The 18,680-nt window shown below is 39.0% G+C and overlaps 1 protein-coding gene across 4 annotated transcripts in view; it reads right to left on the bottom strand.

Annotated features, from left to right (window-relative positions):
• LOC131684187 (uridine-cytidine kinase) overlaps nucleotides 1-9,661 on the bottom strand; it is a 31,506-nt gene extending 21,845 nt beyond the window's left edge. For 2 of the 4 annotated variants that reach the window (XM_058966841.1, XM_058966844.1), the window contains exons 1-3: nucleotides 9,423-9,661; nucleotides 9,202-9,267; nucleotides 8,754-9,090 (exon numbers count right to left, since the gene is read on the bottom strand). In XM_058966841.1, coding sequence (XP_058822824.1) covers nucleotides 8,754-9,090; nucleotides 9,202-9,267; nucleotides 9,423-9,539 — 520 coding nt within the window. In that variant the 5' untranslated portion in view covers nucleotides 9,540-9,661. The remainder of the gene's footprint in view (nucleotides 1-8,753; nucleotides 9,091-9,201; nucleotides 9,268-9,422) is intronic. The other 2 variants (XM_058966842.1, XM_058966843.1) reach the window with 1 other exon arrangement.
• Nucleotides 9,662-18,680: the final 9,019 nt, after the last annotated feature.

Below are 18,680 nucleotides of genomic sequence, written 5' to 3' on the forward strand. Positions count from 1 at the left end.
AATAATCCTCTAAGCATTCTAAAATTTTTGAAAGAACTAACATATACATATTCAACAGCGATAGCCATTCCGAAAGCTCGTCCACATAATTTTAAAATTGTGATATTCTGTATAAAGCAAGAAAATGCAGTTAGAGGCGACAAGGTTTGTATGAAATTCTGCCGTGTCTACATGCCTACTCACAAAGTTGAAATCGATGGTGGTGTCACAGATTCGAAATCGTGCCTGAATCTACTGAAGCACGGGGTGAACTGTTTCAAGGTTCCTTTACTTCATTGAGCGAGGGCTTTTGGATGGGAATCGCACTGGATGGGACAAAATTGTGTGTCCCTTCAAACTCGTCTCGGGTGATATTTCGTGTTTAATTTGGTCTTTGACAAGAATCATGTGCCTGTTCCGTTGATTGTACCGATAATCATGAGGATGACTCTTGCATTGAGAATGCTGAAAAATAGGTATGGCTATTGTGAGGAGAGTCCATATGATCTATTCGCATGGCCCGTGTACAAACAGTGCCCCCCCTCCCCCCTGTAGCGTTGCCTTTAAAGACGCTGTAAGTACTCTTGCAGAAAAACTTAAAAAAAGTACGCCACCCACCACGACAAATCATTATGTAGGAAGACTAGCACTCTGACGATCCCCATGTGGGAATCAGTCAATTTAAACAGCAGATGGGGTTAGAACCTGACTCAGTTTCCCCTTAAGCAAAAACTGCATTAGTTTTGCAACTCTTTGGTGATTACATTCTTTTTCAATATTCTGATTACTTGGAAGTGGCACACTATCTTGACTTATTCCGTGATCTATCCTCAAAAAAAAAAAATCAAAAGCTGGTCATGATTATAGCGCCCCTCTGAGGCTGGCGCCCCTCTGAGGCTGACGCCCCTCTGAGGCTGGCGTCCCTCTGGTGAAGAAATCCTACGAGTCCAGACAACGATTTCTAAAAATGATAGGTGCCAAACTACCGCGTTGTAAACGTACGACAATGCTTCAAGTTGGGTCGGCCATGATCACTTGGAATTTAACATACGATATTAACAGCGACGTCGCCTATGTATGTGAGAAGGTTGTGAACACAACTAACGCATTGGCAAGGATCATGTCGAACATCAGACCAGCAAGATGCAGCACGATACGTCTCTTGGTGGGTGTCACATCTTCCATACTGAGGTATGCCGTAACAGCCTGAGCTGCGGCGCTGAACTCAACGCGCAACTGGACGAAGTTAACTAGCACGTTTCGCCTAATTGCTGTTCGTGTCGTGAGTGCGTACAGAGCGATATCATCGGAGGCGGTATGCGTCACTGCCACTGCTATCCGCGGAGTAATACACGAAATGCAAGGAGAGTCAGAGCGGACTCGTTGGCTTAGTGGCAGCAAGAGTGGGACAACGCGGAGAACGGAAAATGAACCCATCAACTCATCTAATAGGGTTCTACTGTTTTTTTAATGCGCCTGTGCACGTTGACGAGGTCGACCGATAAATCGACACACAATGACTTCCACTGCGAGTCGTGCTCACAAAGACTGCCGTTAATCTGTTGAACAATGTCTGCAAACACAGCCCACAGAAAAAGTCAATCCACGGCGACTCGCCAATCGGCCACGCCAGTGTGCACAGGCTCTTGGTTGACTGTTAGTTTGGGCTGGTGCAGAGTATGAAAAAACACAAAACATGAAAAAGGCCCATAAGCCCTCTCGGTCTCTTCGATGCACCACTATCGAGGCGTAATTCAATAACCATCTTAAAGCAGTTGTCTGCCAGAGCTTCTTCAAAACTGACTCTGAAATATGCTTGAAGGTGTTTGCAATACCGTCAAACCCGTCAACCTAGGGGAGGGAGAAATTTGAATGCAATGTTAATTTAAGGTTCAAGTTATTTTTTTAAGCATGTGTTAGAATTGAACGCTTGGAAGTGTTCGTAGGAAAATTTGTGTTCAGCTTTGCCACCGGATTATCTATTTAAACCTTTTTAAAACTCTAAAAGAAGAATATCAGTCGATTTATTAGATCATCACGATTCTATTCATGCAAAATACCTGCTGGAAAAATCATCGGCTTAGCTAAATGGTGCTTTTGAAAAAGTGGCTGTGGTTTTTTCATTGCGCAGTTGTGTTGCGTACCCCAGCTCGGTGTGGTAGTGTGATAAAAAATCACAGCCACTTTTTCAAAAGCACCATTTAGCTAAGCCAATGGTATTTTGCATGAATTGAATCGTGATGATCTAATAAATCGACTGATATTCTTCTTTTAGAGTTTTGAAAAGGTTTAAATTAATAATCTGGTGGCAAAGCTGAACACAATTTTTCTTACGCATACTACCAAGCCTTGAGGTAACTTGAGCCTTAATACACTCAGGTTTTTTACGCTGGATTACAGGCCGCGTAAATGAAAAACGGCGTAAATTTCAAAATCAGTGTAAATGAAAGCCGTGTAAATTTCAAAATCCGCGTAAATGAAAACCGCGTAAACAAAATACCGTGCAAAAAAACCTCGTGGAAAAAACCTGAGTGTACTTTCATAATACGAATGTACGATCCCAATTATGTAAAGTGTCGTAAGTAAACAAACACACTCTAAAGCGCTTAACTGACTACTACCAGCCATTTGGATTTATTCCACCATGTAACATGGCCAGCATTCCAGAGCTATCAGACGAATAAGTGACTTTTTATGTAACCCAACATTAAAGGAAATTTGTTAATATTAATTTTCATTAGTGTAGGTGCTCTATATTTTTATATCAGTAGATACTCTAACTGATGTCCAAAGATTCAGAATAAAGTGGAAAACTACCGAATATTTCAACAAAATCTGTAAACGGAAATTGCATTTGCAATTGATTATTACAATCTTTTTCCACTCGTTTATTATTTGATTTGGTCAGTTGGATACTTATGACGTTCCTCTCTCCCACTGACAGTATTAAAATGTAAGAAAAATCTAATATTACTATTCAATTAAATGATTGTTTTATTGGCAAGTAAACCCAAATATTTGTTTTTTGTAGCAGTCGATACAAGTGAAGTGAAATGATAGCTGATTGAAGAAATGTATGAATTTATAAATCTACATCTTCTCGCTTTTCGAAATAATTATTCTATTCTATCAAAATTCAGTGCAGATTAGTTAATATTCTAGAAAAAGTTCGGTGGTATTGAAGGACTAAAGTCTTTTGCGGATGACGTTGTTCGTGACAATTGCTACAATTTAAATATCATCATGGTCAACTTTCAAAATTCCCAGAGGATTCCCGGTTTTTTAATGTAAAATTAATTTCCCTGAGAATGCCCGGTTTTCCATGTTTTTCCCGGTTTTTTCCGGAAGTAGACACCATGTAGAAGGAACGCTCTCCACTAGCTGTAGCCAACGAAAAGCGCTCTCAAAATTGGATCCGCTACGAGATGTGCTAGGTAACCGCATCCACAACAAACGATCCATATTAGGACCACAAAACCATTCTTATTATTGTTATTTATCAGTGTGCAATCGGGCTGTCTCGACAACCTACTTCTGCAACCTATGTGTATTAACTGTAAACCAGTGCTTTATGGTCACACTTACGACCGCGCACCCGGCTTCCCATGAGCGTTTTGGCGGCTCAGAGGCTGTCCTATCATGTTGCTCAGGGATACATTGCTCCTATACACATTAATGCATACAGCATACATACGGGCTTACATTCATACATACCATTTGGCGCAAGTTTAGAGCGTGTAACGTCGTGTCATCTATTCTGCCATCCTATGGAAAATCATCCTACCATCGCCTTGGGGTCAACGTCATATTGGCAAATTTCGCATTGAATCCGCTTCTGTCTCTTCATAATCTCCTTTTTGTCGCCTAGGTCCGAAGCGGATCAAGCGACTATTAATTGAAACGGTAAACATACTAGCAGTATTAGTCCTTACTCGCGAATACTTTTCCTACAACTATGCTGTTTCATCTCTATCTTATAACATATTTCGATTATTCCTGTTCTAGTCAATATATGTATTCATTACATTATGGACCAGGCAAACCCTCAATTTTTTCTATTATTATTATCCTGAGTAGCTAGACCTGTGAAGGTATTTTAGGATTTCACAAAAAGAATCTCTGCCCATAAATATTTATCCACTATTCCCCATAATGTTTGCTCGAACCGAATGTCCGCCTGGTTCGACTCGAATAGACCACACCGACTCGAAAGGGTTGCTTATAATTTCTGAGAGCCGGTGTGCTTGGTTGAGTTTAATAATCATAAGAACAAGTCCTGAATAATTAACTATCTCTTAGGTGCCAGTCTTGCACTCCTTTCCTGAACTAGCCTTCTACCCACGATCAAAAGAGTCGAAAACTAGTAGGATCCACATGTCCCCCACCCAAGCGAACTGATCAACTTGCAAGTAGGAGCACATATCTACCAACCAGCCAAGAAGACGTCCGAATCAATGAGAATGGACCATGCCAGTCGAAGGCCACAGGCCCAGCACCATCTCGTACTGTTCCTGAAATTAAGAATTTTGTTAGTGCTACTTACAGATTTCATTTCAATGGTAGTTTCATTCTCTCATGTTAAACTCGCTTGCCGCTGCTCATCTTTCCCGGCATTTCGACGCCGTCGGTCGACCATCTCATAGAAAGGATCTCTATCGGATCCTCAATTTTCGTCGGAACTCGTATGTCAGACGCTCAAGGAGTTCTACTGGCTCGAATATCAACTATCTGAAGCGAAAAGACATTATTTACCACATTAAATATAAGTCCCTAACTTATAATCAACTAAAGCTGTCTGTCGATTCTAGCGCAGAAACGCTAATGATGTAACCATCAAGAATACGTCAGACAACCTCAATTGACCCCCTTCGACAACAGTTTAGCATAAAAACTGCCGAATAGGAGTTAAGAACAGCTTGAAGCAACATCTGATGCTGCTCCAAATGTATGTGATATCCAAGACTGACTTGGATAGTTCCATCCAGCCTAGTTTGCATACATTACATAACTAGACTCACTGTTCTCCATTCACGCACTATTAGGACCACAAAACCATACTTGTAGGAATTTGAATTGATATTTTCATTTTGTATTTTGGAAAATAAATTCTAATGCACCGGGTTTATTATATATAATTTCCCAAATTTTTGCGCGATCTGATAGGAAATATTCTCAACGATTATGTAATAATTTCGTAGTGAATACGATTACCATAAATTACGATAAAAATTATTTGCTAAAGAAGCTATTAGCTGTGATTTGATCACTGGTGGCTTACAGTTCAACTAGCGAGCATAAATTTTGCAATCGAATGCAATTCAAATTTTTACTGTTGCTATCGGTAACTGGGGTGATATAAACGGAATGATAAGTTGGTTGACCACCGCTAAACTTTCAGAATAGGTAAACTTGTTAGCTAGCACGGCACAGGCAAATGATTCGGTAACAGCATTTCCTACCAACTCGCACGGATCAAATTATTCCGATGCATCTTCTCAATTGGTAGCACACCTACCACGCACGTGTGTTCTGCTCTACATCTTACACACGTTAGGCTTTGAGAAAAGCTGTGGCACATATGATTGGCTGGCGTCCAAAAAGGGGTAACCCACACTTCACACATCCTTTCCTTATCTTTCGTTTTGGAGTTAGGGTGTCTGGCAAAGTTACTGCATAGCATCTAGTGCTTTATTTGATCATTTCATATCAGTTAAGAATTCAGTCGCTAGTTATCAACATTTTAATAGAACGAGATAGAAAGATGGTGTCTATGTCTACGACAGAGTTGTAGATTATAAGTACATCTTCTGAAGATACTAACTTTGTAGGTCCTGCAAGTTTTTAAGTGTGGCACATTTTTGGAAACATAATCGGTATGTTTAATTTTTACCCAAACATGCTCTATCTGGAAACGTACAGGACCTTCAAAGTTTGCATCTTCAGTAGAAGTATTTAAAATGATAGGACCTACAACTTTCTCGAAGACACCATATTTCTATCTATCTTTATTAAATAAGCCACCCTAGCGAAATAATTCCGAACTAGTATGATGCAACCAAATAAAACGCTAGGTGTCATACAGTAACTTTTCCGAAAACAACATAACTCTATGACGAAAGATGGCGACTTGATAGACTACTATTTCTTAAAATCTCGGAAACCAAACGAGAAAGCTCGAATTTCCATAAGACACAACGTGGTGTTACCTTCTTTTGGACGCAAGCTATTGTCATTGTCATTTCTCAGCCCACACCCTGGCAGACGTTCATCCGCCCATCTAGACTCTGTCAAGATGAGGACCTACAAAGCCTAACTGTTCGTATGTGCTAGTCCGTATAGCACACCAGTTTCTTCCACAAGCAGGCGCCGGCTGTTAACCAGTCCCACAAGTTTCAGATACATTACATAGAGGATAGTTGGAGACAGAAAATGAAGAGATAGTAAAGAGATTTTGGTTTGCTGAAACGAGTCAAGAAAAGCAAAATAATTGTGATTAGTTTTTTTTTATCGAGCAGATGGGACTGCAGCTTAACGTAACGTCAAGTTCTCTATTTTGTCTGGTCCAATGTATCCTGCTCCTAACAACGCGTGCTAAGTCGTCAGTGATGCAATTAAAACTTCGCATTGATTCCGCTTCTATTTTCTTCCTGATCTCCTCATGGGTCCCCTAGATCAGAAGCGGATCAATCGACTGTTAAGTAAATTAGAGATCGCAGTCAGCCGTGATGTCCGCGAATTTCATACATACATACAAACTATTTGGCGCAAGTTCAGAGCGTGTAACGTCGTTTTGCATTGAATCCGCTTCTGTCTCTTCCTAATCTCCTTTTTGTCTGCTAGTTCCGAAGCAGATCAATCGACTATTAATTGAAACGGTAAACATACTAGCAGTATTAGTCCTTACTCGCGAATACTTTTCCTTCAACTGTGCTGTTTCTTCTCTATCTTATAACATAACTCGATTATCCCTGTTCTAGTCAATATACATATTCATTACAGTATGGACCAGGCAAACCCTTAATTTTTCTATTATTATTTTCCTGAGTAGCTATACCAGTGAAGGTATTTTAGGATTTCGCAAAAAGAATCTCTGCCAATAAAGGCGTAAGAAATATTTATCCACTATTAACCATAAAGTTTGCTCGAACCGAATGTCCGCCTGGTTCGACTCGAATAGACCACACCGACCCGAAAGGGTTGCTTATCATTTCTGAGAGCCGGTGTGCTTGGTCGAGTTTAGTAATCATAAGAACAAGTCCTGAATAATTAACTATCTCTTAGGTGCCAGTCCTGCACTCCTTTCCTGAACTAGCCTCATACTCACGATCAAAAGAGTCGACCACTAGTAGGATCCACATGTCCCCCACCCAAGCGAATTGATCAACTTGCAAGTAGGAGCACATATCTACCAACCAGCCAAGAAGACTTCCGAATCAATGAGAATGGACCATGCCAGTCGAAGGCCACAGGCCCAGCGCCATCTCGTACAGTGTCATTGTCATTTCTCAAGATGAGAACCTACAAAGCCTAACTGTTCGTATGTGCTAGTCCGTATAGATTTTGGTTTGCTGAAACGAAACAAGAAAAGCAAAACAATTGTGATTAGTATCGTAGCTATAATAAATAAATAAACGATTTCTCCTCTGTTGTCGGTTTCCCTGTTCGCAGTCCTCCCTCCTATTCCTGATCTGTTTGGGCCACTGGCTTTCCGTTTCCTTGGCCGTCCCGCTCTCCCGCATACATCGTAGCAGGAGAAACAAATGAAAAGACAAAACAAAACAAAATGAAAATAAATGGACGTCTGCTATCTGTGCCTAAATTGATGTTGCTTCTCAGTTTTGCACGACCCAGGGGGGACTTGGCCTTGATCCCAATGCTCTGTCACCGATGTTACGTGATATTCGTTATGGAATATTCTTTGTTTGGGGGCCCTTCATAAACAATGTTGTGCGTTTTTTTTATCCCTGATCCGCTGATACGTTTAAAATTCATTTTTAGTTTTTTTTTATCTCGTTACGTGACGCTCTTCCCTATTGTCAATATCCAACATCATTTATGAATGGTCCCCTGGTGATATATTTAGAGCAGACAATCCAATGAGAAATAGGATTGACAGGATTTTAGTGCGCTCTTGGCACCTTGTGTCACATCTTCATGTTTGTTATACATACTAAGTATACCAAAGCATGCGATGTGATGACCGGAAGATTAGAGAAGCAACTCCTCCCCTTCCCCCCCCCCCCACCTTCTTTTGGACGCAAGCTATTCTTATAATATTCAAATACCAACTGCTTCTTCATTATAGCCTTTCAGGTATGTTCATGTTACAAAAAAATGTGAAAAAAGTTTGGCTATGGATCGTTAACCTTGACTGCATCGGAAAATAGCTAAAACAGAGAAATGACCCAATTCTTGATTAAATCCATAAATCGAACAAAACCTCATCTCGCAATGACCCAGTGAATTAATTGCTTAATTACACTCTTAGAAATATTTACGTCTCGCAAGATGTACATAAAAGGAACGTTATAATTTACATTATGGAACATGTAAAATTATTTGTCGCTCACAATTTTTCAGCTTATTCAGCAGAAGTCTACAATACAAATAGAGCAATATTATTTTTGATCTGTAATTCTATTATTCAACTGAAAAACACGTCGCAGTATTGTTTGCTTTAAGTGTAATTGTCAAGTGAAGCTTGAAAGTGATCCCCATTTGTTGCTCTCCATTCGCCAACTATTGCTCTATAGTCAACCGTAAAAGTTACGTACCTCTTCTGGCGAGTCTGGTATCCGAATCCGTGTCCACGAACAGCTTCATATGGAACAGATCCCGAATTTCCGGAAAGTAAAACACTAGTATTCCTTCGAACAGCACCACATCGGCCGGATAGATGACCAGCTTCCGATCCGGACAAACAGAATTCGTCCGATAGTCGTATTCATTGATTTCCACCTTCTGCCCCTGAAGCACCGCTTGCAACGTTTGGAGCATCAGTTTCTCGTTGAACGCATCCGGATGATCGAAGTTGAACTGTCCCCTTTCGGCGCGGGCCTTCTCCGCTGCCGTAAGTTCCCGATAGAAGCTATCCTGGCTGATAGTGACCACCTACGGAATACAGCACGTCATAAGTAAACAAACGCAGCGTCAATGCTCCCGATCGTCATCATTACGTAAAAAAGTTTACTTATAACCTAGAATGAAAAATTTTGCACTCACTTGTCGCTGTGCGTGATCCATATCGGCTTGACCGAGTTGTTCCATGATCCGTTTGCAGACCGTAGACTGAAATCAATAATGCACATTAAGCCATTCACCTTATTTTTTCGGCAATTTATCCCACTATGAATGAACATTTTGTCGCATATGGAACCCTTTTCCAAGGCCAATCACGTCGTAAACACATTCAGCTTATGGTAAATATAAGTTCGTGGTTATACCTTTCCGCTTGCAGTTCCACCGGCCACTCCGATAAGAAACGGCGTTTTGACGCCGTTTTCGGAACCGTTCGTCCTCATTCCGTTCGATTTCAGCTCACTAGCACTGTTTTCGGCCATGCAGGTTGCAATTTGTGCAGATTTTTTCACCGATTTTCACTTGAGCGCACTGAATTTTCCCCCGAATCGCACAAAGAATGAAACTGATATGATGAGCGGCTACTGTCAGAATGGTGGTGGTGAGATGAGCACAGCTCAACCTCGGGCGGTTGGTGAGGCCATCAAGAACAGCTGGGTAAACATATGAATAAGCTCTCCGATCATCAGCGTTTGTGTTATGAGAAGTTAGATATGTGCTATAAAAAGTTTATCGAAGCTTTTGTAGCTTCTTTAAAGCTTTATGCTGGAATCTTGCATGCAAGGAAAGTGGGCCGCATATCTGTCTGTCTTTGGTCATAAGTTTTGCGCACTTAACGCGCAAATCTGGTTTAATACAGTTATGTTGTGCTGGCCAAGAAAGTGAAAATAAATTTATTGCAAATACTTGGAGTAGGTACATATCGTCTTTACTGAAATTTTCATGCCGATCTGAGTGCATGCGGTACCGTGCACCTATCGGCGCAATTCCTTTGGAAAAAGTAGAACAATTCACATATTTTGCATGAAAAGGATTAACCCCGGATTTTATGCAAATTCTCTTTGTTAGTATAACTGACTTGACCGCTCACGGTGTCTTTGTCGAACAACTTTATTCAAAAAAAAATCGGCATCTGTAAAACTTTGGGATATGAAAGAATGGACTTTCCCCTTTCATTTGAAAGTAAAATTTAAAATATTCTGTCGGGGGGTCTAGAACAACTTTTAAAGTGTTTTGATTGAAAACTTAAGTTTTTTAATGAAATTTTTTCGCATTTTTGCTACTAATTGGTACTATAGACATTCAAAAAATACTAAAAGTGAGATTCTGATGAACAATCCCATTGTCTACAACTTCGTAGAATGCTTTAAATCGATATAAAATGACCCGAGAAAGTTATTAAAATTTTATCAGTTTTTAGCGACTTAGTGGAATGCAACATTTCAATTGTAGCACATAGCGAAATATTACTTTCCTCAACCCTCCGGAAGTCGCGCATATGGCTTACCGAACGAGCATCCGCTGGTCCCCTAAGACGATTTCGCTAGATTCTCAGAGCAGCGTGCACTCAGTGCACTAGCGCGACTTCCGGAAGGTAACCGAGTAAATTTTATTTGTTTTTCATTTTCATTGCTTTGTGAAAGAAATTAGCAATATTTGGTGAACTCTTCGCCACCTTGAAACGAAGGGTTAGTCGGGAAAAATAAATCTGAACCAGAGTAATAGTTAATTTAGACTTTTTAAATATTTTGTAAAGAATCAATTAATTCCAAAAAAATGAACCTATGCTTCTTCCCACCAAACCCGGAGAAATTGAAGTAAAACCCGGAGATCACTCCCGAAAACCAGAGTCTCCGGATCAAACCCGGAGGGGTGGCAACCCTAAACTGAAGACATTAACAGCAACACGTCTTTCGGGTAAAGGTGATACTTTCTATATCTACTTTTATATTGAGATCGCTATCTTCGTACAATAGACAAAACCCTTATTTCTCATTTACTATTGCGATTTCTGTTCAATGTAAAGCGATTCCCAAAAGTTAACAAACTTGAATATAAATCTCATCGAATTATTTTTCAATCCTTCATGTAACTGTCAATCAGGATTCTCAATCGAAATCAAATGACTGAATATCTAATCGAGTTTGGTCAAATATAAAGTAAAAGTTTAGGCCACAAGATGCTAACGAACAAAAAGGTTGATTCAAGATTACATCAAGCATACTCCAGAATGAGTGAACAAATAAAAAAGAAGAAACAAATATATATGTGACTGAAAAAAACTGTTTCATTTTGCTGTATTACCCAGCATCTATCAAAAGAATACTAATTTCGTTCAAATTTCATCTACTCTTTTCTATATCTCCATGCTCCTAAAATATCATACCGCATAAAACGGTGGAATCTGGAATTATGTTTTTACCCTTAAAGGTGGGACTTTGCTAGCATTCAGGTTCTTCTGAGCACATTGTTAGAATAAGGCAATCTATTTTTTTACAAATAAAAATGTTTTTGAAATAAAGCGTCTTAACCAATAGGCCCCGTGTGAATCTAGAAACTTCGATAAAAATTTAATAGCTTTCTCTGGCGATTTTAGATCGCGATGTAGTTTTCTACAAAATTGCACACAATGAAATTGTGTACCAGATTCTCACTTTTGGCAATATTTGAATGTCTAAAGTACTACCTAGGAGCAAAAATGTGAACCAGTTTTATTGAAAAACCTAAGTTTTCAAACAAAAAAACTTTAAAATAGAAAGTTCTGGAGCCCCCGACAGAATATTTTAATTTTACTTTCGAATGAAAGAGAAAAGCCCATTCTATCACATGCTGAAGTTTTAGCGATGCCGATTTTTTTCGAATAAAATTGTTCTACCAAACACACCGTGCGCTAGCTAGACACTAAATGACACTCAACTTACCGATACGGTTGAAACAACTGGTTGGGACTGATGACTCGGTGGTATTGAAGTTCTAATTTTTAACTGATGAACGGAGGTGCAAACAGTTTTTTCAAATACACTAGAATATTTTTTAAAATTAAACAAAAACCGATTTAATCCACCTATCAGTGAGATGAGACATTTTTTACACATAGGGGAAAGAAGGCAATATGAGCACGTTAAGGTTGAAGGCAAATATATCTGCAGCAAAACAATCAAATAATCCCAAATTGCCCTTTACTGGTACAGTAAAACATATTCTTCACACGCAGTTACTAAACATGCTGAAGAAAATTAAAAATCTTTGAAAATAATCGTTTTTTGTAATGATCGATTTTTGGCTTGGTAAAAAGCTTGTGGGGCAATATGAGCAATCTTAAGGGGAAATATGGTCATGTCACAAAATATTATATTTTATTACAAAATTTCAAATTTATTTCACTTTTAATTATTAAGAATCATATTTTCCATTGATTTAGTAACATTTAGTTGCCTATGAAATTCATCTTATAGTTTTTTAACATCATTTTCGTAACTATTAGAATCAAATTTCCATTTTGCTTAATTCATATTTTTGCGAGTAATTTTCTCAAGCAAATATTATTCTTCATCGCTCGTAGTAGCTTCAGGTATAAAACGTTTACATTTGGATAACTTTACGGAATTTAATGCATGAACTCATATGAGATTTGTGTGCTGCTCATTTTGCCCCATGCCGTAGGGCTATTCTCGCAATTTTTTTTTGAGGGAACTACAGAGTCTTGTTAAATTATTTTTATGTTTAAAATACTTGGAAAGACGATAAATATTTTGAAGATGTTTGCATTTTTCGTCGTATTTGGGGGCAATTGCCCTGGCTTTTGTAAGGAAATCTTGTCTAACCTCAAAGCTGTAGCTTTTTGAAAACGTTGTTGTTCGTAAATAATAGGGCCAGCAGTAGGTTAATACAATCAATACATATCATATAACACCCTTCTACTAAACCACCCTTTCCCAATCAAGTCCCCTCCCAGCAAGCCCTCCAATAAAATTTCCTAGTGCCTCTAGAATAAACTTGTATTTTGAAATGATCACATTACTTAATACGCAATAACCGCATTTAATAAAAACCAGTGAAAGATTTGGTTTGAAATGATTTTGAGTTTGAAAATTTTTCAAAATTGAAACTAATTCAAAATTTCCTAACAAGTTGAACAGTTTTGGTGGGGTCCGGAACCCTCGAACCCTCCTTCTGGATCCGTCACTGGTTTCAAGTGTTTCAGCGTCGACACATATCATCTCAAGTTCGTGGGTGTCGACCCGGGCCCCAGGATCGTATTTGGGGGCAATAGCCCTGGCTGCCTCCCCCTCTCATCGGGCCTGCTCGTGATAAAACTATAAAAAATCGTGACTAAGATCCTGAGATCATGAACATGAATCACTCTACTCATGACTAAAATATGACGGTAACGTGAATAGTAATTACGAAATGCGCGACTATGATCCTGAAATCACGAACGTAAATCCCGCCAGTCCACAGTGGCTCAAAACAGCGTTTTGAGGTACTTAATTCATTGGAGTCAAAACTGTCCATATTATCGATTTCTCATATTCTACAATGTTTGTGTATGTAAAAAGCGCCATCTTCTGGCAATACTTTTTTTTTTTTTTAAATTGATCATAGTAGGCTACAGAAAATTTAACTTTTGAACCGAAAGAGATAGCGCTTGGCTGTCTTCGACAAAGTTGTAGAGGAGAGTATTCTTATAAATTTTGCAGAAGACATGTTGTCTCTGTCACTCATAGTAATCGTGTTATGAGAAGTTCTCTATGGTGAACTGCTTTATTTCCTATTTTTACTTATAACTTTTGTATTTCTGATTTTTCGCATTAATAATATTCTAAGGTATTTTTTATCATCACAAAACACACAACTTTTCCGAAGAAACCAGATAGCTGTGAATGCTGTGTAAAAACTTATAGCTGATTTTGATTTAATTTTGGCCTGTTTTCGAACCCGTGTAACTTCACTATCGACAAAAATTGCAATTATACCATCAATTATTCTGATAGAACTAGGTTTCACCTACTAAATGAAGGTAATATTGTTTGTCCATAATCACCCGTTCAAAAGTTATACACTTTTGAAAACTTTATGTCTGGCCGTTTTGAAGTCGAGCGTATGGCTCACTGAACGAGTAGGCGCTGGTGTTCAAAGACGCTTTCGCTTGATTTCCTGAGTGACGCGCACTCTGTGTACTAGCGCGTCTGCCGGAAGTTTAACACTGATTTTGAATGATTTTCCAACGGGTGATATACAATTTCATCTCGGTCCAGATTATCGTATGAATGTTAGCTTCAGGGCAAAAAGATGATGCATAAAATTGCTGCCTTCACCACAGTCTGAAATATTTGAAAATATCCAGCAGGTTAAGGCAGCAATTATTTGGAAAATGTGTATCTTTTACTTCTTTATCCATATCCTGAAACTAAAATTCATGCGGTAAATCGGACCGAGATGAAATTGTATATCACCCATTCGAAAATCATTCAAAATCAGTGTTAACCTTCCGGCAGACGCGCTAGTACACAGAGTGCGCGTCACTCAGGAAATCAAGCGAAAGCGTCTTTGAACACCACTACTCGTTCAGTGAGCCATACGCTCGACTTCAAAACGGCCAGACATAAAGTTTTCAAAAGTATATAACTTTTGAACGGGTTATTATGGACAAACAATTTTACCTTCGTTTTGTAGGTGAAACCCTGTCCTATTATAATAATTGCTAGTATAATTACAATTTTTGCCGATAGTGAAGTTACACGGGTTCGAAAACAGGCCAAAATTAAATCAAAACCAGCTATAAGTCTTTACACAGCATTCACAGCTATCTGGTTTCTTCGGAAAAGTTGTGTGTTTTGTGATGATAAAAAATACCTTAGAACATTGATAATGCGAAAAATCAGAAATACAAAAGTTATAAGTAAAAATAGGAAATAAAGCAGTTCACCATAGAGAACTTCTCATAACTCGATTACTATGAGTGACAGAGACAGCATGTCGTCTGCAAAATTTACAAAAATACTCTCCTCTACAACTTTGTCGAAGACAGCCAAGCGCTATCTCTTTCGGTTCAAAAGTTAAATTTTCTGTAGCCTACTATGATCAATTTTAATAAAAAGTAATATTGCCAAAAGATGGCGCTTTTTACATACACACACACACACACACCGTAGAATATGTTAAATCGCTAATATGGACAGTTTTGACTCCAATTAATTAAGTACCTCAAAACGCTGTTTTGAGCCACCGTGCAGTCCGACAGAAAAATCCGATAGAAAACTCATGAATAAAATAGCACGGTAACGTGATGAGAAATCACAAAAATCGCGAATAAACTCCTGAAATCATGAACATCGTTTGACTGTCGACTATGTAGTCCCAAATAGTAATTTCTTTGTAATAATTCACCTTATTAAATTGATATTTGATGAAAGCGTAGAAAAATGAAAACTTTATTTGATAGTTGACATTTGATAAAACAAACGTTCTCAAGGGAGTTGTCTAATTTGTGTACAAGTTTATAAAACGAGTTTTATGCTTGTCTCGACGGGATACACTACAAAATATTGAGAAGCCAATTCAAAGTATTTTCGAAGAAAGCGTCAAACAGAAATGCGAGGGCACGGACAAACGCATCCGTCCTCTTCTACGTTCGCTTCTTTGCTGATTGTGCCGGTTGTTGGCTTGGAGACACTGGGTGTGGTTGTTGCTGATTGAATATTTGTTCCTGTCAGATCCGTAGATATTGATTTTGTAGGCTTTTGTGGTTTGGCATAAGATAACGGCGTGCTGTTTACGCTTATAGTAGGTGGGCTTTTCTAAGCTGCTTTTGCACAAAGTTTTCTGTTGTGCAGTATCTTTTTCTAGAATTCGCGCATAGGAATCTACCATGGTTGCATAACCAGTATTGTCTGATGAAACGTTTCATTTTCGGTTGATTCGCATAAAATGGTTGCGTATGAAAAAGTTGGTTTTTACGGAAGCATTCTCACCACCATAACAACGTTTGGAACACCCGAAGTTACAGCTCTTATGGAAGCCACTATCTTGAGACGTATCTTGACATATATTTGTTAATCACGATGTCAGGGGCGTATGGAGATAATTCGTGTAAGCACATCTCTCTAGAGCCTTGCGGAGATGATGTTGTTAACGTGGCAGCCTTCGTTGGTGTTCTGCACGTTGTTCCGCGAAACAAACGACTGTGTTGATTGTTTGATATGGTACGCAAGGATGCAAAATGCCTACCTTTTCTGCGGCTGTATTTTTTCTGTCTACATTCTCATTTCTCTTTTGAAGTGCCGTCGTTTGCTATTGCAGGACGCCCAGCGCTGTACGGCAGTCTGTAAACAAAGCGGTAGCATGACAAAGAAATACTGCCCCCAGTACAGCCACCAGACGCGAGCGGTACAGCTTCTCTTTCCTTATTTTACACTTTTTAATATTTTTAATCTATTCAATATTTTCAATAACAAACTACGGCAATAAATGCGATTCGTTTACGCCACGACCGGCATTATCGCTTTCGTGTGCGGGCCTCTCCCTTTGACTACGCAGTGAAAAGTGTACAAAGCGAGAGAACAAACTTTACTACGCCACACTCTCACCGAGCAAGCAAAACAAAAATGTATTCTACTGCTCTACAGGAAAATGTACTCAGTTTGGCTACCGTTCTGGCAAGAGCTGTAGCGATGCGTCGCTGTAGAGGGCTATACGGCTTGTGCAAATGTAAATATACCGAAAAAAAATGTAGTTTACCAGTACCTTTGGCATCCCTGATGGTACGTTTGCAGGGCGTTAACTTCTCCTAGATTTAGCACAATCTGCACATTTCGTAATTATTTCACTTCCCGAGTAGCTGGTCTTACAGGATATTTCCAAAAACCAATAGCAACACAATTCGTCTGCAGTCGTTTTTGCCGTGTATCTATAGCGGAACGATTTTTAGTTTCTACTCTGGACGAGATGAGAAGGTAGACTGACCTTAATTAACCGGTGATTAAATGCATAATTTTTGCATTTTTGTATTTTTATAGGAAGCCTCGCCAAAGATGTGTGTTTAAGAACCTAATTATAATGTGCGAAATAAGAAAAATTAAATCAGTTCAGTTCATCCAACAGCAGCAGTACTCCGTTGCCCACTGTACTCGCAGTTGTTTAAGTTGTTGCGTCTTATTATTGCGTTCTGTGTCTATATTGCTGTCGTGTCCTACATATTCTCACAGCATATCAAAACCGGCTCCTACGTTAGACATATCACATTGATTATTAATTAAACCTGTATCAAATCTACGATTAGAAACGAATTTTTTGGATTTAATATGGGATAAACTTATGTAAATTGAAAATCTTTTTGATTTCATAATTTTAAACGAGAATTTCTACCTTCTCATTTTGCTTACAACAAATCCTAGAAACTGCTCCATTGCTACCAGCAAATAAATCAATCCGTGTGTCGTTTTGTCTGCACAGTATGTAAATAAATATCGTATTCCAAGCCACTATGTCGAAAAAATGAGTGACGATTACAAGCAGAAAGTGGCCTATTGTGGTCAAACTGTAGTCTTGTTTACTTTTAGAGACGTTCCTTAAGATCTATTGTTAAAAGTAGCTAAAGATGGCCAATGTTTACACCCTACAATTTCACCATGTTAGACTTAGAGTGCTGATTATGTTCCAGACCATCAATCGAGCAGAAAACGGAATACATCCGCTCGCCGTTAAAATAAAAATTCTAAATCCCTCCGGGGATTAGCATTTTCATTTCTAACTAGCCGAAGTTGCACAGGGAATCAGTAGTTAATTAATGCCTAGGAGTAGCAAAACATCTTTCAATGTGCAACTCCTGGAAATTCTAACGTGTTTATTGATCAATACCGGTGCCGGCCAGGCCCGAACGTAGATCGCGAAAGGAAAGGAAAGGGATATTAGTCCGATACTTGCTTTTTCTACTGCGCACTCCGCAAGTATATTCTACTTCTTCGTTATCGACGCCAGAGAGGTGACTCCACTATCTGGACTAGATATCGATCCATCCTTCTGAAGGACGACGGGACCACAGATTTTTTCACCTCAGAAAAATCTCAACGACATCGGCTGGGATTGAACCCAGGCCAACTAGAATGAGTGGCGGTCACGCTTACCACTCAACCACCGGCGCCGTCCAAATATACGTATGCGTTCCAATAGTTACATAAACTCGTATGCCTTAATTTAGTAAATGATGATGCAATAAACTTAAAATCAAAATGCAAATTCTGCACGATTTTTCGAAAAAAAAATGCGATTGCAAATATAATCCACAATAGACGTTTGCGTAATTTCAACCAAACATTTAGGATTAAACCAAGTATACATGCAAATCTTCTCACAGATCAGTGATCAAACGCGTATACCAAATTGAGACGCGGTTTTCGACTGCAGATCGAATCCCATTTCTATAGGCACTTAATCGTCAATTTAAATAGTGGGCATGTCAAACGAAAGAAGAGAGGAAGGGTGCGTACTTTATTGAAAGTTAATTTTTTCTTTTGTTGTGTCGATAAAGAAGGGAAGTTTTTTTTTAACACTGAACTAGTTCTATTCTGGCACACTGATTCGCCTTTTTGATCACTAATGCTGATTTCGTTTTTAGAGCCGAG

Source organism: Topomyia yanbarensis, chromosome 2, assembly GCF_030247195.1.
Source record: "Topomyia yanbarensis strain Yona2022 chromosome 2, ASM3024719v1, whole genome shotgun sequence".
Taxonomy (NCBI): Eukaryota; Metazoa; Arthropoda; class Insecta; order Diptera; family Culicidae; genus Topomyia; species Topomyia yanbarensis.